The sequence below is a fragment of the Triplophysa rosa genome, linkage group LG2 (genome assembly GCF_024868665.1).
Source record: "Triplophysa rosa linkage group LG2, Trosa_1v2, whole genome shotgun sequence".
Classification (NCBI taxonomy): Eukaryota; Metazoa; Chordata; class Actinopteri; order Cypriniformes; family Nemacheilidae; genus Triplophysa; species Triplophysa rosa.
In genome coordinates, this window is record NC_079891.1 from 1,558,589 (window position 1) to 1,580,707 (window position 22,119).

The window sequence follows — 22,119 nt, forward strand, 5'->3', positions numbered from 1 at the left end:
CAGAAACTCACTGTCGTAACTGTACTGTGCAGGTGTTTGTGTTATGCTTTTGTCGTCTGGAGTGATGTAGATGTGCAGTAGTGTTGTGTGAACCGCTCTTAAAAAGGAAAGTAGAAGCCCGTCTGCTCTGTCTGTGAGGGAAATGGGCCAGGACATCGTGCACCAGAGGCGTTTGACGCTGAGGTCAGTGTGTAAATCGCAGACATCTTTACTGTCCTCTCCTGCGATGTTATCTTCAGAAGAAACCAAAGCACTCAAGTTTTTCAAAGAACCGTCTCGGAGTCGACCCCTCGTGTCATGATCTCTAAATTAACGCAGCTGTGCGCACATAACATTTAATGATGAAAAACAAACACAATGAAGCCGTAATTCTATTTCAACACAGACCAAATCAGCTCGACACGGCTTGTAATTGTATCTGGTACTCTCTGCTCCACTGTGTGGAGACCAAATGGCGACGCTAGATTGGCACGGACATGAAAGTGCACTCGGCCCGCCGGACTGCATGTTCTTCACAGCAGAAATCTGATAGAACCAATGTTTCACAGGGCTGGACATAATATTAGGATTCTCCCACAAGACGATCGTTCACTGCACGACACAAATGGAAACAGTACAGCGAGCGGATGCTGGTGAGGCGGTTACCTTGGTAACAGCAGGGTATCCGGCAGCCACATCGGCCGGGCAGTAGAGCCTCTCTTCATGAGAAACTTCCACCGTGGTGGCCCACTGGTCCAGAAAACCGTTGGGTGTGTACAGACCGCAGTCCTTCACGCTCGTCTCCCTCTCGAAGTCTTCACACACACCGTCACCGTCATAGTAATAACACATGCTGGGCTCGTCTGTAAACGCGTGTGTTTGAGAAAGAAATCGCATCGTTACGTCATTTACATCTAATGAGAACAGTAATGCAACACATGTGTTTTGAGGTTGTGTGCATCCTTTTTTCTCATCACTGCATAAAGTCACATTTCATTTGCAAGTTTAAAAATGTACCTGAGAATGTTTGTCAGGATGTGAAATCTCGTATTATAACAAACGCTAACACAGATGTATACAGTCGTGTATTTTTGCTGAAACCTGCTCACAAAGGTATTTATAATCAGGAATTATCCAGAGTTTTAGCCGCTCTCGATTGTAGACCCCAAAAGTAAAATGAAACCTCACGTCCTGTTTTGTCAGAGAGTGGTGGAGAATCTGAACTCAATGACACAATGAATGAAAACCTCTGTGGGATCATGATTCCCATCCTCATGCATCTCATTTCACTTTGTTTCAGACACAAACTTTAGAGAAATATGTGCATGAAAGGCAGATGGAAAAGAGATTTGTGTTTGGCATCGTAACATCTCATCTGATGATCTAGACCAAACTTAAGTGAGCTTTAGAGATAACCAAACAACTATGACATGACTAACGCAAGTCAGTTCTGAGATTAAATGAAAGAAGTGAAACGCATTATAATATTTTCAATGTCATTTAAAAAGAAATTCGAGACAGAAATTTGAAAGTTTGTGAGCATTTGTTTTGAACTGAATTCTGGCACGGTGCTTTAATTCATGTCAGAATCTGGCACATGTTTACTGTCTGGAACATTCCTACGCTGCCTGATAAAAGAAAGCAAAGAAAAACATACAATGAAGTCATGAATATTCAGGTTTCAGATCTTGAGATTTAGACCTCTGATATAAATGTGACCTGAGATGTTTTGATATCTGTAATTGCGAGTCAATTAAACTTGCTTTCACTTTTGTTACACCATGGTCTGTTTGAATACTGGATTCTGATTGGCTGGAAGGTGTGCATTAAAACCCTTTAACGCACAGCTAGCTCCAGTCAGTTTGATTAGTACATTTGAAATTAACTGACAAGATAACCATCATTTCACCTGTTTGATCTAAAATGACACTGTAAACATCAATAAAAGCTTTAACTTGGCAAACGACCATGGTATAAGCGAGATAATCCACAGCTAGCCGTGAGTTAATTTTTTTTAATGCACTTCGCAGAGGCCTCCACGTCGCGCATTAAAACCCTTTAAAGAGTACATAACATGAGATCATGAAAATGTGTAATGTTGGCGTGTTTGAAAGTAAGCAGTCTGCCAAGTTGTAAATCTGAAGGTGAATGAATAACAAAGTTATTGGCTTGGAAAAAAAGGGAGTCGACTCTGAATCGCGCAAACGAGTCGTGCCCTAGTCCGATTCGCTAACCGCCGCGGATTTACGTCACTACATATAGTCCCCGCCTACGTTTTGCTAGGACTGCCCGCGAAAACTTCACTCATCTCCCCCAAACACTGTAGCTCGGGAGCCTCGTTCGCGGTAGACCAATCACAGCAGACTAGGCTAGCGGAAAGGAGGGGATTAGACGGATGAATCGCGGAACGAATCATTTGAGAGTCAGTCAAGAAGTAAGGTAAGAAGAAATGCCTATTATTACCAAATAATAGTGTTTTTACTGCATAAACCAAAGTAGGACCTTAAAAATCCCTAGTTATGTACTCATCAAGACACGGCTAGCTGTGGATTATCCCTTACATATCTGATGGTTTAAATCAGTTTAAGAGGATGAGTAACTTTATTAGATTTTATTATATTTTCTTTTATTATTCATAACACTGTACTTCAACTTTGGCCGCTCTAAACGGATTTCATATACACTACCGTTCAAATGTTTAGGATCACCTTTTTCTAGATTGCAGAATAATAAAGAACGCATCAATACAATAGCGTGACGGTCAGAATTATGTTGTGACTACAGAAAACTAAAACAAATCAATTTCAGTTCTCTAATGAACGAAGTTATGTTTTCACAATTATATTTTTGTCAGTCAAGTGATCCTGAACTTTTGAACGGCTTGCCAAGGCCACTCATGACTTAGATTTGGCTTTTGCAGGTCGTTCCTCCTGGACCCGGCACAGACTTTAAAAACTGGCCAGATGAAGGTGTCTTAGTAGACTGAATGTTATGCAAACATTGGATTTAGATCTATTTCAGACAGGAAGGTGAGTGAAAGACAGGAGAGTCCTTGGATACGTCCGATGAGTTTTCCAGATCCTGGAGCTACTGTTCTTCATTTATCTCTCTCTCTCTCTCTCTCTCTCTCTCTTCATCTGTCTCTTTTTTCTGTTTTGAATTCCTCCTCGTCTCTCTCTCTCTCTCTATTTCCCACACTGTGTGTCTCCATTCAATCCTAATCTCTCTCTTTCTCTCTGTCTCTCTATCATTCTCTCAGTGTAAGGGGTTCCAGTAAGGGGGACGGAGGCATGCCGTGCCAAGTTGGCTCGCGCCTCGGTGCAAATTCCAACGCTCCCCTCGGCTCTGCTGATGTTGAAACGAGGGGCTGTCGAGGGGGTCGGCACACACGCAGCTCCGTTACACACCCGCACCTATGCTTTACATCACCTCACGCACGCCAGCGGTACCCTGATGTTTCCCGGAAACCATGAGACGTGCATTTATCCGTCTCCAGGCAACGATGTTATTCTAACGCTTCTGTCAATAAGAACAATAACACAATTTTGCGATAAGGAACACCAAACATTATCTTGTGGGTCAGCAGAGGGCAACTATAAAAGATGGAGAGTGAGAAACACAAACGCTGTAATCATGACGGGTGCCTGATCTCCACAGGAAAACACAAATATTTAAAGCTGCCACACAGATGTGACTCCTTCAGCACATGGTAGAAATAAACTTCATTACAAACACACAGAAAGATGCAAAACGAAACCATCCAAACACGCCTGAACTCTTCCTACCAGCAGTCGAAACAAAGTTGTATACTGTATTTGACTTAAGACACATTTATTATATTATGTTAGACGTCAATTTAAACCAATTTTAAATGTTCACCCTCTCGCCGACCCTAAGGGTACATGAGACTGTACCTTTAAGACTTATGTCTGTTATGATTGGTTTGTCTCTTTAAATAATAACATGCTCTTATTGTCAGTTCACCGGCATTTCAGAACATCTAATAGACACAGATGACGCGTAAATGTGTTAACGTACCGTTGTGACATCACAAAGTCACGCAATGCTTTTTTGCAGTTTACTTTTAATAAACAGAGCTCTAGGACGGTGGAGGAAGTTCATTTAAAAAAATTAACGAAACTTTGAAAATTAGTCCGACAGATCCGATCCTTACAAAATTGACAACAAATAAAACAAAACACATGGTCACTATAGTTAACCCTTGGTATCAATGGTTTTACTTCAGTTTTACCACACTTTTACTATAATAACCCTGTACATATAATACCCTATTACTTTACATATTTATTTTAATATACTGACCCTAACCATGGTTCATTTTCAAAGGAACGTGTCATTCAAACTCACAACTTTGGTGTCAACTGAAAAGTGTGAATGTGCTTCTCATGTGAAGATCTGCAAAGTATTCAATAGATAGATATTCATCAAACTCGACTGTTCCTGCTCTGTTGCTCTGTTTTATTACTGATCGTATGCCAGTACATCTTTCATGAATCTTTTAGCATGCGGTTCTTTCATTAAAATGTCATCCAGATTTGACATTCTCGAGATAAACAACAGCTTTGGCTCTCGAGGTCTGATGTGATGTGAGCTTTCGTTCATGTGGCACCGTAAAGAAACGCTTCTCACAAACCTGTCAGCCGACACTTACCGATACAGTTGAAGAAGGGTTCCTTCTTACAGTGACTGGAACATCCGTCCCCGTTTATCGAGTTCATATCATCACAATCCTCTCCGTGAGATCTGAAATAAACCAATAAATACATCATCGTCTACAACACATGGATGTTTTCACCCCATTAAGTGACACACTGATCTTCTCTCTGTGATTCTGTGACGCTGAAAGCCCACAAACATGTGGGGTTAATGGGATGATCCACTGAAGAGAATGGAAACACACCTCTGGATGAGACCATCTCCACAGTACGGAGCGCCCAGGCGGTGCGTCAATGGAGGAGAAGGCTCGCTCTCGCTTCCACTCGAGATGGTTTGGATCTGGTAGGTGTACACCCCATCGTCCTCAACGACCCTGAAAAGGAAGAAAAACTAAACCATTATACTAGAGCATTTAATGAACCTGGTCCTGGTCTGTGCACCGTAAAAAATAATTCTGTGTCGTAGTAGATTTCATGAAATTAATTGAGTAAACTTTGCTTAATACAATTGTGTTTTACCAAAATTTAAGTAAAAAGTAAAAAATCTCGGAATTCTAAACGCACAAATTATTGAGTGAATTCAACTTAATTTTATCACGTTCAACCCACTTAAACGTGTATAAAGGATCTTTACTTAATTTTTTTGTGGTAGGACTACATGAATTATTTTAGTTAATTTCACTAACTGAGCAGTGAATTTAGAGTTCCCAGCATGCTTTGCATGTGACAGCATTAGGAGAGTCATTTTTGTGAAAAACTGCCATTTTATGTGCTTTACAATAAAATGAAAGACTTGATAGAGTTTATTGTTCAGTTGTCTTGATTTAGAAGAGATTCTGTTTGTATTTTTGAGTTTCGTGGTTACCATCGTTCAGAAGAGCGGTGCTTGTGTTTAGGTCATGGGAGAGCTCATGATGTGTGTTTTTTCACTCAGTGAATAGTAATGCTGCTAATGCTGGTACTGAGTCAACTCTCAGCTTACTTGTACATCATATACGTTCTAAACAATAATAAATGTTAAACTGAAGTTAAAAAAAGATCAAGTTATCTCCAATGCTCAAATTAGTATTTCTTCTTGATTTCTTTCTAAGATTATCATGTGATGTGCTTAAATATTTTAGGTAATTTTTCTTGACTTATTCATGGAATATTGCGTTAAAAATACGCTTTAAATTACTTAAAAAAATGATGGTAACAATAAAGCACTAAATATTTTTAAGTAAATATCCGTGTGATTTTTTACACTGGATGCTGGTTTGGTGGTGGTCTAGCTAACTTAGTACAATATAAATGTTTAAAAAGCTGCTTTTATGCATCACACCCCGAGCTGGTGGCGGTTTAGATCACGTGTGTGATAAGCGACACCTGCCTGGGGCATGTTCAAACTCAAACCGGTGCGCAACGTTTTGCTACGGTTTCCGGGTTGAACGACACGTTTCCTGGAAACGGTTTGCAACGGTGTGCAACAGGGTTTGAGATGCGTTTTTTCTTGTTTGGTGGGCGTGTCAAGAATGTCAGGCCAATCAGCAGCACCATGTATATAACCCACGTGGTGTTAAAGAGACAGCTCGCACAATGGGTCCAAGTAAAGTCGTTTAAATGTGTCCGCTGCAGCTCGGTATACACAACAATTGGAGATATTAGAATACATGTATTTGCAGTATTAAACACGTATTTATACCGATTTCATCAGGCTCCGAAAATTCTTCAAAAAGAACTCAAAGAATGGCCTTCTCAGCTGCCATAGTTCAACTCTTGCGTCATCACAACAGTGTTCAACCGCACCACCGTTTACGTTTAAAAAACGTTTTGTCGGGGCTGAACTCAGATGCCGTATGGGCCCGAGGTCCGCCGACCGAACCACACGAGATGCCGTGAGAGGGGTTCCTGTTAGGCTCGCTGCGGTCCTGCGGTGGATGTTGTGCTGAGACGATGTAACCGAAAATCCTCGGCGATCGCTGCGCTCTGAACAAAGGGTCACGACGCTCCGGTGGCCATAAACAAACAGAGTGACCGTTAAGAAGCTGTCGACTCAAACACATGACGGAAAAATCAAAAGATGAGCCAACTGCCTCCAAATAGATGTGTTGGGTTTTGGAGAGCAGGTGTTTGCAGGGTTATTGCGTCACGGCGTTTCATATTGCGTTTTACAGTCGCTTAGATAAACAACTGGAGAGCTACCAGTTAAAGATAATCCAGAAGAGAGAAGACCACGCTGGAATTCAATATCTGTTCACACGCAGCATCTTAAATACAACAGTAAACATGTGCGTTGAGAATTCTTTACTGGAAATGTCAACAATCTCCGAACTATAACAAACACAGACGCACACCTACCATGAATGAGCCGACAGAAAAAACACACACAAAGACTTCAGTCTTTGCGTTTACTCTGGCCTCCGTCCCCGAGGAAAACACAAACACCTCAAACACAAGAAACGTTCAGACGTGCAGTTATAAAGGTGTCTGATCTAATTATATTTATTAGGAGATGAAATAAATCACTCAAATTAACACTTGACGTGAATGATGCCGGAGAGAGGTTTACGCAGCAATCTGTCCGTGTTTTTGAAACAGTGGAACAAAAACAACTGAGAAAGCACTATAAAACCAAACAAGAACAACACAAATAAGCTTTCACACTAGAAACACGCACACATGTGGACACAGACATATAAAGCTCAGACGTTAGTATGTGTCTGAGGATTTACAGCTGGAAAACGCTTTTGAACATCTGGGTTTTTAAAAATGACGTGTTGGGTCTTTTCTTCCTCTCCAAAGGGAAACACACGTGTGAGGTATCATTAATACAACACATACATCCGCTTTGCAAACGGGATTCAAAAAATCTAAATTTAAACATGGAAATAAACAAAGAAAATCATGTTTTAAAGCCTATTTTCTGGAAAAGGAAATAACAGAAAATGTATTGGTCATTTTCTGCCAGTACGTTTGTTTTATGCACGTTTCCGATAATGCTCAAATGCATTTTAATGCAGTGCAAACTTTTAAATTGTCAAAAACAACTGAAAAACATTAATTGATAATTCCTTTATATTAATACAGTGTATTGTGCTCTACTTTTACAGTATTTTTTTACAGTGCTCGCCAAATCTGTGTGACCGACAGTGTTGTTAAAGTCCCAGTGAAATTAAAAATAACAATTCTTATTTTTTCATGAAATATTGCAGGGTTTATAGTAAACCGCTTATCAATGTGAATTCATGTACCCTCATAATCTTCAGTTAAACTCTGAAAATGCACTTCCGCCCTGAAGTGAGGATCCATCTCAAATGATGTAAATTAGACTGCTTGGGCGGAACATCCATTAACTCCTCCCCTTCAACTGTCAGTCTGCTGCCAGTTTCATTTCAAAATGCAACAGCTGTTTTTACACATCCAATCAATTCGCAGTGAAAAACGCAAGCCACGCCCACTAATTTTCTCCTTTGAAATTCCTTTTCACTCGGAAATTGCACCTGTCTGTCATTGCACCTTATACCAGCTTACATACCTCGGAGGAGACAAAGCAAGCCCATTAGAAGAATGATCAGCACTTGGCCAGAGAATGCTCTCTCACAGCTTCAAGACTGTTTCACTAGCACAGAGTGGGGTGTTTTTGAAAATCAGAACTTGGAAGAATACACACGTGCTGTTCTGGGATACATTTCATTCTGTATTGAGAATGTTACTGTTAAAAAACGTCTTCAAATTTTTCTGAATAAAAACCGTGGATGACGGGGAAGTCCATACTCTTATATATGACCGTAACATTGCATATAGATCTGGGGACAGAGTGCAGTATTGTATGGCCCGAGTCAATCTGAAGAGAGTCATTAAAGCTGCAAAGAAGTCATACAAACAAAAGATTGAGGGGCATTTCATCGAATGGGATCCAAGAAGGGATACAGCACCTGACCAACTATAAAAGGTGCAATACTGCTCCCGTTCACACTGCTGGCAGAGGAACTAAACATTTTCTTTGCCCGCTTTGAAGAAAACAGACTGACTGCACCATCGATTAACTTTAGTAGCACTTCACTAATTCTTCAGCAACACTAAGTGAGAAGTGAGTTAAGTGAAGTGAAAGTGACCTATTAGTCAGACATGGTGACCCATACCCGAAATGTGAGCTCTGCTTTTAACCCATCCAGAGAGTAGTGACCACACGCACAGCAAGTGGTGACCACACGTATACCCGCCGGCCCTGGGAATCGAACCAGCAACCTTCTGGTCACGAGTCCGACTCTCTAACCATTAGGCCACGACTGCCCCAAAAAGAAAAGTACTCTCGGTAAGTGCAGATCAGCTTTCGGGGATTTTTACGAATATTGACCCAGGCCATCATTCCTACTTATCTAAAATCGTCTGTTATCATCCCTGTTCCTCAACCACAGACCGCAGTTTGAATAATTTCAGACCTATTGCCCTAACATCAGTGGTGATGAAGTGCTTTGAGAGACTGGTATTGCGCCATATTAAGGCCTGTCTTCCTTCGACATTTGATCCCTATCAGTTTGCCTATAGGGTAAACCGTTGCACAGAGGATGCCATCGCTATTGCCCTCCATAATGCACTCGGTCATCTGGAGCATGCAGGAAACTATGTAAGGCTGCTTTTCATAGATTATAGTTCAGCTTTTACAGTTTTTCTCAGTCGCTTTGGAGCATTTCTCGAATCATTCTTAAAATTAGCTAAATAATATGTGCATTTCTCAGAACAATTTGTACAAACTGTACAACATCATGGATTTCCTGCAAAAGCATGTAACTTGTTCAAAATCCTTAGTTCATCTCTCAAAATTACATTTTTACATCAGTGAACATGTCAGTCCCATGAAAATGGCAAGTCCTTGTGTCATTGTTCGTGAATAATGAATTGTTGATCAATCGTGAATTGTTCACCATGTTGTCAATATAACGGGTGCTTTCTTTTTTCTTTTTTTGATTATATTTGGATGTAAACTATGGCTTCAGTTTGTAATGACACTCATTGATAATGCACAAGACTGACTTATTTCACTTTCAATAGTACAAAGTTATACGTAACTGTATGTGCGACACTGATAGCAAAAGATTGAACAGGATTCACTTTACACTTGTTCTGTTGGTCTGTCAACAAATTACACATCAAGCTTGAAAAAAGTAACTGTGATGAAGAAAATGCAACATTATTTTACAAAAAAAAACATAGGAGAGACCCCTCAGGCAGAACTGTATGCAGTTTTCTACTCCCCCTTTGGGGGCTTTGGGATGTCTTACTCTTGCAACGCAGCAGTAAAATGCAACGATATCCGACATGACCACATGCTTTTGTAAATTATCTTGAAACAGAGCCCTCTCCTCATCAGAGACGAGATCCTTGTGGAAAATCTCTGTACAGTGTGTGTGTGTAGGAAGGTTTAACCCTACGGTACGGGGACAAAATGTCCCCACAAAGATGGCAATATCAAAAACCCTTGTCCTTGTGGGGACATTTTTTGGTCCCCATGAGGAAACAAGCTAATAAATCATACAGAATTATCTTTTGTGAAAATGTAAAAGAGCAGACAGTTGTGTGTGATTGTTAGGGTTAGGTGTAGGGAATATGATATACAGTTTGTACAGTATAAAAACCATTGCGTCTATGGAATGTCCCCATAAAACATGGTAACCCAGCATGTGTGTGTGTGCACGCGTGTGTTGTATGAATGAAGGATCTGAGTTTCTAACAGTGAAAGCAACCTGTGAGTGTAAGTACAAGAAAACTGAATATGCCTGACAGGTTATGACAACTGGTCTAACCATTTTGCATTGGATGACTAAGACGATGAACAAATGACTAGATGTTTAGAGGGGTAAGACAATTTCTGATCTGAGAAATGTTCCAAAGCGACTGAGAAAAACTGCAATACTATTATCCCTGATATCTTGATTAATAAATTATTGGACCTGGATAAAGGACTTAACAAATAGACCACAAATTGTGAAATTTGGCTCTCATGTATCCTCCTCCATCACACTCAGCAAAGGCTCCCCTCAGGGCTGTGTGCTGAGTCCGCTCCTGTACGCTCTCTATACCTATGACTGTGTACCGATCCACTCTACAAACAAAATCATAAAGTTTGCAGATGATACGACAGTGGCTGGTCTTATCTCAAGAGGGGACGAGACTAAATATAGAGACGAGGTGCGTCATCTAACAGATTGGTGCATAGGAAATCATCTTCAGTTAAACACCATATAAACCAAGGAGGCCATTATTGACCTTAGGGAAAAAAGGGTGAATCATGCCCCCCTCGTCATCAATGGAGATTGTGTAGAGAGAGTTACAGCATTTAAGTTCCTTGGAGTATATATTTCAGAGACTCTTTCCTGGACCACCAACATCCTAGCTCTGATAAAGAGGGCTCAGCAGCGCCTTCACTTTTTGAGAGTATTAAGGAAAAGTGGGTTGGAACAAAGGTTGCTGGTGTGCTTTTATCAGTCCACTATCCAGAGCGTGCTCACTTATTCTATCACGGTGTGGTATGCTGCGAGTTCAGCAGGAGACAAGACGTTATTGCAGAGGGTCATAAATTCAGCTCAAAGTATTATTGGTTGTACTCTGCCCTCCCTAGAGGAGATCTCCAGCTCCCGGTGCCTCAAGAGGGACAGGTTTATCATGTCAGATCTTCCCATCCAGCCCATTACATATTTGATCTGTTGCCCTCAGGTAGGCGCTAGCCTGGTAATACCAAACTCTGCTACTTTGCTTTGCTGCGTAGACAGAGTCTGGAAGGGCATAATTGAGAAGCGTTTACTTTCTCGTGGGGGGGGGGGGCGCTTGTCTGAAGTTTAAAATCATTGGTGTACCCGTAAGCCAATCACAAAATGTTTGGTTATGACGTATGTTATGCGCCGGGTCAGCCGCCTCGAACTTCCGCTGTAAACACAGGTATGCGGCGAAGACGAAACCATCGAGCGAAATACCAGAGTGAAGATGGCTGTGAACGACTTTTGCAGATTATGTGAAGTAAATCTACGCATCCACGGTACAGTTAGTGCATCTAAACTCATATTTGACAGCAGACAAACAAGAAAATATTTGCAGCCAACTGTCAAAGTTAGGATTAGTTCTGTTAAACACGGCAGCTCTTCGTTCATTTCGAGTCTGTCGGAAATGCTGCAACTTAATGGCACGATCACAGCATGACATGGCAATGTTCAAGGACTGGAAAAGAAAGGAGACACTGACGTGTCAAAAGGGTGCCAGTTCGAGCTCGACAGATAAAAGAGACCGAGATACACTGAGAAAACTCCAAGGACCATAAAAAAGCCGAGGAAATCACCTCCATTCAAAATGTGAACCAAACACTCTTCTTGTTCGGGCTTCAGTTGGCAAATATTCTCCACAACAGAGTGAATAGCATCCCGTGTCTCCATGTCCGCTGTCGTTTTAGATTTCCCTAACCTAAACTACAATCTTAAAATCGGCGCGAACAGAAGCGGAACTGAAATTGAGCGGAAGTACGAAGTCTGACGTAGTCCTCAGATCGATTAAGACTCGAACTTCTAGATTCAGGGATTGTTTCTTTCCATATGCTATAAGAACACTAAATATGTTATATGTGATGTTTATGTGTATATTTTTACTCTTGGTTTTTAGAAATGTTTTAGTAATGTTATATTATGTGTTTTTTTAAACTGCACTAAGGGGGAGTCGCACTGTAATTTCGTTGTATTTTAATACAAGGACAATAAACTAAACGAACTAAATGCATCAGAATACGGAAGTAAGCCACTTCCGGTTCACGCGGACTTTAACTTTGAGCAAGTATTTTTTTATTTGCAGAAAACGAAAACAGGGCAAACTGGTTAAAAATGCAATGTGACTTCAGCGTTTACGTGTACTTTAGGATCGTTACAAAGATGAACATATGATGGAATAAGGCCGATTTATTGCGTCTCTGCATTCTTTCAGTCTTTCACATTGCTGTGGTTGACTTTCTGTCATTCCTGAGGTTTGTTTCTGTTGAAATTGAACAAACATTGGACAATACATGCCGAAATGACGATCAAGGACAAAACTGTGGTGGTCTCTTCATTTTTTTCTGGGGCTGTGTGTGTCATTCAAGTATTCGTTTGTTTTTTTATTTAACTAGAAATGCAAAATAGACACAAATGGATTTTAAACAAAATTTTGCAATAAAATTCTAAATTGTTTGAAGAAAAACTCTTGAGATCTGCAGGAGATCTCACTTGAGGGTTTTGTTCCCACAGACTCTGCCGGCGCAGCTGTGGGGTCGCACACGAGCCTTCAGCTTCCTCCACATCACACACTGTTCTTTATTGTTGGCAGCGTGTGAGCGTCTCCTCCGCTGGCTGTTAATTGAATGGGTGAAGCATTGGGACCGTGTGCCAGTACGGAGTGAAACGGCAACAGTGACACGTGTGAAAGCTTTTTTACAAGGTGCATTAATGGACCATTACTAAAGTCCTCGATAACCCAGACCTCCATACATTCATTGAGCTGATAATTCATTTATTTAAAATAAAGATCCATTGTCACTTGGCTGTTGTTACTGGGGCTCAACTGGTATCCAGTGTAATGGTGTAACAAAACTTAACTACATTATCAAGCATTATCACTGGCTGACGTCAGTGTTCACTCCTCTCGGGAACGCTCACCTTATATTTTTATTTGTTATTTTAGTATATACACCACTAGGGCCTACTTATTGTTGTGCTTTTAATTGAGAATTGCTTTTCTTATTTATACTGTATATTGTGTGTTTATTTCTAATATTTTACTGATTTATGTTATATCATATGTACATTTATATTGTCTTTCTCATGCCCATGGACAAAATAAAATCTTATTGTACCAAATTACAGATCTTGAATCGTGAAAATAGTGCGACGGTAGCTGGCCTGTTTTAAAACCAAGAATGAGCTAATTTTTTATATTAGTGCCATAATGTGACAGAATGAAAACTGATCAAAAGTGGATCTAAAATAAAACATTTTTGTCTTAAATTTGCTCATAAAAATGTAGTAAAGTGTTTTCTTGCTGAATTTAGAATAAATGTATTAGATTTCAATCCTCTAAAACATCGGTTCTTAATCCAGGTCCTCGCGACCCCCTGCTCTGCATATTTTGTATGCTTTTCTTACCGCTTCGGAGGTTTGTTCAATACGCCCCTTAAGAGCCCTGCAAAGTAAACGTCACTAGATATTCTCCCATAATTCCAGTTCGAAATGGGCGTATATTTTCCATCCAAAGGGCACGAAGCGTGACTACGCAAATCTCAAGATTACGGTTAAATAACCCTTCAAACTACTGTAGTAAGTTTTGTCTGTGTGAGGAGGCTGCAGGCAGTCGTGTTGCGCAAATTCACGTTCTTAAGTAAACTTCAGCCGATGTCCTGTGTGCAGGGAGTAGAGAGCAGTGAACACTGTTCAGGGAGCACGTCAATCGGACCGCAGTTCATTCATTGAGCTCTCTTCTTACGAGCTGGCGATTTAAATCAGGTGTGTAAAACAAAAGAGAGACACAAAATATGCAGAGCGGGGGGACCAGGATTAAGAACCACCGCTCTAAAATATCAATGTAGTTTTTGTTAGCAGCTGAAAGTGTAGACTATGTTAAGAAAGAGCTTACAAGTAACTGTAGATATTAATATTAACAATATGCGCCACTGCCGTTACAATGAATGGCGAGGAATGCAACGCTCAATATGGCCGCTCTAGCGAAGGGAGTCCCGCCTTCCAGTAAAACCAGCCAATCATCAATCAGTAAAGACTGACGATTATCTGGGACGATTCTCTGGGTCGGAGCTCTCGTGAGGCGCTTGCCAGCCTGTGCGACATAGACATAAAAAAAGGTGATTTTTAGCGCAATTTAAGCTTAGTAAACCAAAGTTATGATAAAGGTCATGTCATGTTTAATTATTGATCGGAAATATGCTGTTTAATTGTGATTTTAGAAATATCTGCCTTCCCCCATTCAAGCAGACAGGACTGTGGACTTGCTACGATGTAAATAGCTGCCCAGAGGCGTTGCAATTATGGCCGCCGAGTGGCACGATTTACGCAAACGGACTTTGGATTAACTGCTTTAAGTTACAGTAAATCACATCATCAGACTTCAAAAAACATCACTTTAGAGACAGACATTTCCCACTTTTCAAACCCGTTTAGACTACTATAGAACATCTATATGTTTGAAAGCAGAAGTATGAAATGTGTATGTTGTTTTATTGGGTCGAGCCAGCCGAACAACGGGAGTCTAACCGCCACACAGAGAGCTCAGCGCGTGTCAAAACTCCGGCCATTTTTACAATGCACCTCATTCCAGAGCAAAAGTTCACATGAGGCTTCCTTCATAACGTCTGCCAAGACCAACACGTCCATTCAGCCTGACATTATAAAAATGCCCCCATCCTGGAACAAACACACAACAGTGTGTGAGCCATGAAGGGAGAGAGTGAAAACAAAAAAAAGTTAAAGGATGAAGTAAACAGGAACAGAAAACAGATTTTTCAAATTGCTCTAAGCAGGCCTCAGCAAGGGGGAATAAAAAGACGCTTTTACAGCATTGTCCTGTCGCAAACGTGGCTCGCAGTCCTAGCTATCCACATGTTTTGAGGTTAAAAACCAAATACACGATCAAGCACTTCCTATGACGTTATTGAGACCTCCAGACGCTCTTTATCTCGCACATACGTTAAGGTGTTGAAGAAGGCTGTCACAGAGTTTGCCATCGTCGTCTGCACAGCAGCATCCAGCCATTCACAGTATCATCTGCATGGCTGCTGTGAGCGCGTGCGGCTGATGACATGTCACATGATGTCATCGGACCCGCCCGCTCCAGACGCTCTGACAGATCAATGCGCCCATCGATACGCGAATGGCGTAAATCTTGACAAAATGTCATAAAATGAGGTAATGTGTCATCAGAATTGCTCTGGCGGCTCATCGAACAAACACTGGCGGAGTTCAATGTGTGAGGTGTCATCTGTTAACAGAAGTGAGCATATAGAGCCCAGCTGAAGTTACACACTGTAAAGACACAATGATAATAGAGCAGAATTCACTGCCATAAAACATTTTCAATTACACTTCAACCTTTGGCTGAGATCTTTGAAAGCTTTCCATGAATAAAGACAATTGTAAAACTTGATATTGAAGATTTACAGCACAATTGTGATGTGCTTGAAGACAAGAGAAAATAAACAGCACAACACTGAGTTGTTTTCTGGACAAATGATGGCTTTAAGATGCCAACATCTCTGAGGACCGTCAGTATTTCTAAATATCCTCATTTGGAGGATTCCAGCGTCACCAGTACCCACACGCTGTCAGATTTCCATAACCACAGCACATTTCGTTTTTTCTTGTATTCCGAAGAATTCCGCTGGGAACGATGATGTTGCATTAACACATCGAACACGGTGATAAATCATCGACCGGGTCGTTCCCAGCGGTTCTGCTTGAGAACTTGTGTCAATCAAATGTTAGTAAAAAGGATCAACTCATAGCGTTGACTTATAGTGACGCTCCGACGTTTCCACGGTGCAAATCTTCCTCCTGAATGTGAATTCTGGTAAAGAGGGATTATTGCGGTCAGCGATGACGTCTGAAGCCCAAAGCTCAGCGAGAGGGGTCAGAGCTTTACAGCAGCGTATAGTGCATGCAACCTCCGTCGGTTTACGTGTAATCTTGTCTAAATCCTGGTGCGTTTGGGGTCTGAAACAAAATCAAGCTTTCTTGGAAATCTGGATGACAATTTCTTGAATGGAGACCAGCCAGCGTGATGCTACATGCCAAACAACCACAACATCCCAGACTGGAGGGTACTGCCACTACAGAAATGTGCTTTCTATTAGGAGATGATAGAGGAAAGGCAAAACTAGCCTACACAAGTGCTTGTGAAATCAACTCGGTCTAAAATCTCTGTGAAAAGACTTCAAGCACCAAAAAACTGTCAAACGTTCATTCCAGCTCGCAAAAACAGCAACTTAGTTTCCCGAAACTGTAACATGGGCTCTGTTGGTACAATTTACATTTGGCTTGCATCATTCTTTAAAATTTTCTTTGCACTAGATAAGCAATTTTAATAAGAAATCTACCAATGGACTTGAAATAACAGAGGTGAGAAACAGAGCAGGACTGGGATCAAGGAGGCCAGGGCCCCTAAAGCGGTCGAGTTGCCGGGTTGTTTTGGCCTCTCTCTATCCTCGGCAGGGGGGTCCTGTCAGGTCAAAGCAGAGGTGCCCTTTGAAGCCATGACATGAGAGAAGGCCAGGGTCACGGAGATGAATAGCAGATGGCCGGAGTCACTCGCCACCCTCTGCGATTGACTTCCACGTTTCAGAGCTTCAACCCAACGGGCTCTCATGTTTATAAACAGAACTAAAGGTTGCCTATTTATATATTTACCCAAAACCCTCCATTCAAATGAGCAGTGGAGACCTACAACGGAGCCATATAAGAGAGCAACAGGGTTGACCCAAATTAGGCCGAGGTGTCAGAACGCATTTACCAAAGATCACTATCATTCCTGATTGAGAGCTGAGGTAATGAAGGCATTCATCACGGGACCTCACAAAAAGTTGCGGCCAATTGATTATAATTCATTTAGACGATCTTAGAGTCACTCAACAACAGCCCCTTAAATCCAACCGTGAGCTACCCACGGTTTACTTTCCGCCAAAAGCCTCATATAGGATCAAAACCACGTTTGCCTAACCACGCTCGACGTGACCAGCACACACACAAAAAAGGAAGTCTGCTACGGCTTCACGGGTCACCGTTGCCACGATTATTATCTGTGGTGCTGACGTAAACAAATCTGAGCCGCACATTTGACTGGACGAATCACGGCAACCATGGGTTGCCAAATCGGTGGGTGGCAAGACACATTGTTTTCACATGCAGATACATTCAGTGCTCAAGTGACCAGTACTGACCACGTCCACTCATTTCCACAACAGACCGGGAGCTGCATTTCGACACAACCTTGTTTCTATTGGAACCGTCCCCCAAGGCCTTTTTCTGGGTGGATGGGATGAAAACAAGAACGAAGAGGTCCAGTACAGACCCAGTATCTGGCCTCAAGTGGGGAGGTATTAGTGCCCAAAGCCAGGGTGCCGAGCCGAGGCCTGTCATTCAGATGCCAGGGGCTGGAGAGAAGTCAACCGGCAGCTGCCTGCCTCTCTCTGTTGCCTTTGGCTCGGTTTGAGAATCGAGAAAGAGGAACACGGCGAGATTTGAGCTGCGCGAGATGCTGACCGGGCACATTTCACATTCCAGCTTTGATTGAATTACGTTAGTTTTGTTCTGTGGTGAGACGGTTCGCTAAATTGACGACGGCTTCCAAAGTCAACACGATTCCGTGCACAGTACTGTTTTTACTGGCGTGAGAGGAGCATCTAACTACAAGTGCTTCGGTAACAGCCAGGAACTAGAAACATCTAATAAGAGCAAACATGTGAAGGCACTAACTCGCACGCGTGATCTAATGCACCAGGGATGTGATGGTGAAACGAAAACCTGTTGTGCAAACTTGTTTTATAACATGATGCTAACCAGACCAAGTTCACTAACCAACACAAAAGAGTTACGTTAAAAGATTAACCAAACTCATCATGGTGTTATTGAACATCAAGAGCACTCACCTGTCCACGTATCTTCTCGCGGAGTCGATCAGCATGACGCCCTGCGGCGCGTGAGTAAACGACGGCTGCCTCAGGAGTCGATAGTGCAGCGGTTCACATGCCCGACACAGCTCGCAGTCGGGTTTGGATGCGAGCAGAGTGGCGTCGATTTCCAAATGCTGCTCCATGGTGAAGAACTGCACGCCGTACACCTTCTCCTGCACGTCCAGCTTGATGGTCAGCGGAGTGTCGCAGAACAAATCGCTAGGACCCAGCGACAGGTTGTTGCCGGCCACCGTCAGCAGGATGATGTTGTGGATGGCGGGCAGAACTGTCTCCTCCGGGGAAGAGAAGGTCACCCACACGGTGAGGGAGTCGGGGACCACGGCGTGCGTAAACTCCAGCTGTAACATGCAGCCTTGCAGGGGGCAGGGAGGCGGCACCATGCCCAGATCCATCCCGTTGTGCGGACTCCACGTGCGGACGCTGGGCTCGCATGCCTGCTCCACATCTGGGGGTCCTGCGAGATGACATCAGTTACATCACATCCACATTTTTAGGCAAACATTCAGTTTTTTTTTCATTTATGAGATGTTGTTTCCCTTTGAACATATATCAGTTAGTGGCAGGACAACTATAACAGCAACGGTTTACGATAGTGAAAAATGAAAAAATGAAAACTCTTTTGATCTTGTAGCTAGCTTTAGGCCTGCAGATTCCTCTACAATTTATCTTGTTGAGCGTAAGATATGGAGCAGATTTGGCGAGCAGATTTCAAACGAAGAAATATAACTCCAAGCCATTGTTCTGTAAAACATTACGCTTAGCAAACAGATTCTATTCTTGGTCTGCTATCTAGACACATAAATTTCTTCGAGAGGACCCAACTTAAAGAGACGGTTCAGCCAAAAATAAACATTCTTTCATTAATTACTCTCATGTCCTCATGTCAAACCTGTTTGAGTTTCTCTCTTCTGCAGAACACAAAAGAAGATATTTTGAAGAACGCTGGTTATCAAACACTGAACCCAAACTTACATTGTATGAACACAAAACCACTAAGATATTTTTCAAAATATCTTCTTTTGCGTTCCACTGAAGCAGAAACAACTTAATTTAAGGAACAGAGAATTTGGCCGTCACACGTTTGATGTGTGGAGTCGCAGTAAATCCATCTTTCCCTCACATTGGTTTTCGCAGAGCCATTGAGAGCGTTCTGCCAACGGAAGTCCAAAACGCTGGAGCGTCACGTGATTCATGTAGCTTTCAGATAGTTCCAGGAAGTAAATGCTTTATTTCTTTCATTTTTTTATTCATTAAATGGCTTTCGTCTTTAAATGGGTTAGAAGTTTACCTCAGTTGGTCTGTTTAGTTGCAGCTCCATGCGTTACTAGTAACTAACGGGAACTATTGAGAGTCTCCATGAACCGCCATTGCTGTGAAAAAACGTTTCCATTGGAGTCAACGGAGTTAACGCGACTCTCTCTCTCAATGGCTCTGGGTTTTCGTTACCGTGGCTAACACCAGGAAGCGAGGCGACCCTGTGCTGAGGCCCGCGTGAGGCTTTCGATTTCAGCCCGGGAATTACATCTCGTGTTCTGCAGTCCAGCCATATTTGGATTGAACAGAACTCGTCTGACAGGGAGTGACGTCCACCAACATTCATCATATGTGGGGAGAAGTCAGGGCGCTGCAGACAGTGTTCTACTGCTTTTCCTTTGTGCAAATCCAAACTGGCAACAGCCAAAACCATTTGCTAACCTCATTTCTGGGCAGTAATTCCAGCAAAATTCCAATGTTTAATCAACCGGTTTTCCAGGCCACATCATCTCAACACGTTTGTTATTGCGAGTATGTGTGTGGCCAGAATAGAAGTAAACTTAAGATACAAACGTCTTTGATACGGTACGGGTACGCTCACGGTCCACCTCGCTGTGTTTGACTGGGGTGTATTTGTTCTAGTGGTAATGTGAAAATATTTTAAAATAACTGTACGGTTATAATTGTATTCATCAGGTTGTCGTGTCATTATATGACACGCTGTCATCATTTACCCCAATGACTCGTGGTGTACTAGTAACCCCATCCCGAGGGAGGGATGTGAGTCAGGGTTTGGCCGCATCAGCATCTGTGGACCTGACAAGTCAGCAATGAATCTGTACTTTCAATTTTTGAAAATTGAACCATGGTATTTGTAGTGAAAATGTGGTTACATATATACAGTATGGTAAGCAACATGCCAAAAAACACAAGTACTACACTTTTACTATAATAAACTATTGTTAACTCTCTAAATGGGTCCTTCTTAAAGTAACTGCAGTAAGATTGGATTGTGAGTACTGAAGAAAGAAAAGAAGTTTGTAAAAAGAGCCAATCGTCACTCGATAGTCTAGCATACGATTAGACAAAATACAAGATACGACAGCATCACAGTATTTTGAACAAAACTTTTAAATATAAAACCAAAACATCAACTATTTTTACATACAACTTGTTATAGAAGTGACACCATTTAAGGTTTAACTGAACATTCCATATGGAAATTAGTCAAATTAAATTGGTCTCTTAAAAAAATGGAGAAAAAAACGTAATACTTAAATATTAGAAATGGAATTAAAAAAGATGTATGAGAGAACTTATTATAGCAGAAAAAGCAGAAAATAATTTTTTGGAGCATTATGGGCCTAAACAGGGCAATTTTCAAAGAAAAACTCCGCGGGTGATTTACTAACAGGCACACATAAAAAACACAGGCGCAATATCTCATTCCTATAATGGCCAACGCAATCTACCAAGACCAGCACAAAAATCAATAACGTGCTTTTTTGGGGGCGTCAAATAAAGCCGCAAATACCAGTACAATGACGAGCGCAAACCTTAGCAAATCACGTTGCGTGATTTATAAATACATAAAGTTTGCATCCGAAGAGGAAACTCCTACACATGTGTCATGGCTCTGTCTCTATTAGTCATGTTTTTCTTGGTCCTGTGGCAGAGCCATGACAAGGCCTTTGGTTATGTGTGGAGAGAAACATATTGTCCTTTTGACAATAATATGCGTTCTCTCCAGTGTCTCGTCATTGGCCCCGCCCCTCTCGTTTCCTTGTGATCTTTCCCTGAGTGTTTGATTACCCACGCCTGCCCTGTGTCGTTATCCTTTGTTTGTCTTCCCTATAAATGCCCTCATGTTTCTTTGTCCTGTGCTCGTGGATTGTACTGTGAATTTGTACGGTTGTCGTGCTTACCAGTGTTTTGATGTTAGCCTTACGGTCCGTGTACTGTTTGCTGTGTTCCTGTTTCCCCTGTCTTAGTAAGTGTTTAGTTTAGTCTTTGTCAAAGTATTGTCTAGTTTAGTGTTTAGTTAGCCTTGGTCCTGGTGTTTGTATTATTATTTTTGTCACCTTGTCGTTTACCCCCTCGTGGGTGTTTTGTTTCGGTCTTTTTATTTATAATTAAAATCTTGTTTGTTAACCCCGTCATTGCCTGCCTGCATCTGGGTTCTTCCTCCACGCAATCCCTGACAACATGCATATGCAACAAAGATCAGTCGCAAAAACAGCTATGCCAACGCATTTTCAAGTGCTAATTTTCAATGCGTGTCTTTAGTAAATACCGACAGTCGTTTTTTTACGCCAAAAGAGGCATTTGTGCTGCCGCAAGCTGTTAGTAAATATGGGCCTTATATGTGTTGATGCAAGTCGCCATAAAAAAATCGGCATAGCTCTACGATACATATCGGAATTTTTTGTATCGCAATATATTGTTACTCCGCTAACTGAAACTAACACGGTCAATTATCGACTGTATTTACAGTTATTTTTGGGGGGGTAGTAGAATGCCGTTACT

At 41.8% G+C, this 22,119-nt stretch overlaps 1 protein-coding gene across 2 annotated transcripts in view; it reads right to left on the reverse strand.

Moving 5' to 3' along the window:
* pappaa (pregnancy-associated plasma protein A, pappalysin 1a) overlaps positions 1 to 22,119 on the reverse strand; it is a 71,713-nt gene that overhangs the window by 32,534 nt on the left and 17,060 nt on the right. For both annotated transcript variants that reach the window (XM_057356328.1, XM_057356336.1), the window contains 4 exons: positions 18,295 to 18,793; positions 4,901 to 5,029; positions 4,652 to 4,743; positions 646 to 842 (listed from right to left, as the gene is read on the reverse strand). In XM_057356328.1, coding sequence (XP_057212311.1) covers positions 646 to 842; positions 4,652 to 4,743; positions 4,901 to 5,029; positions 18,295 to 18,793 — 917 coding nt within the window. The remainder of the gene's footprint in view (positions 1 to 645; positions 843 to 4,651; positions 4,744 to 4,900; positions 5,030 to 18,294; positions 18,794 to 22,119) is intronic.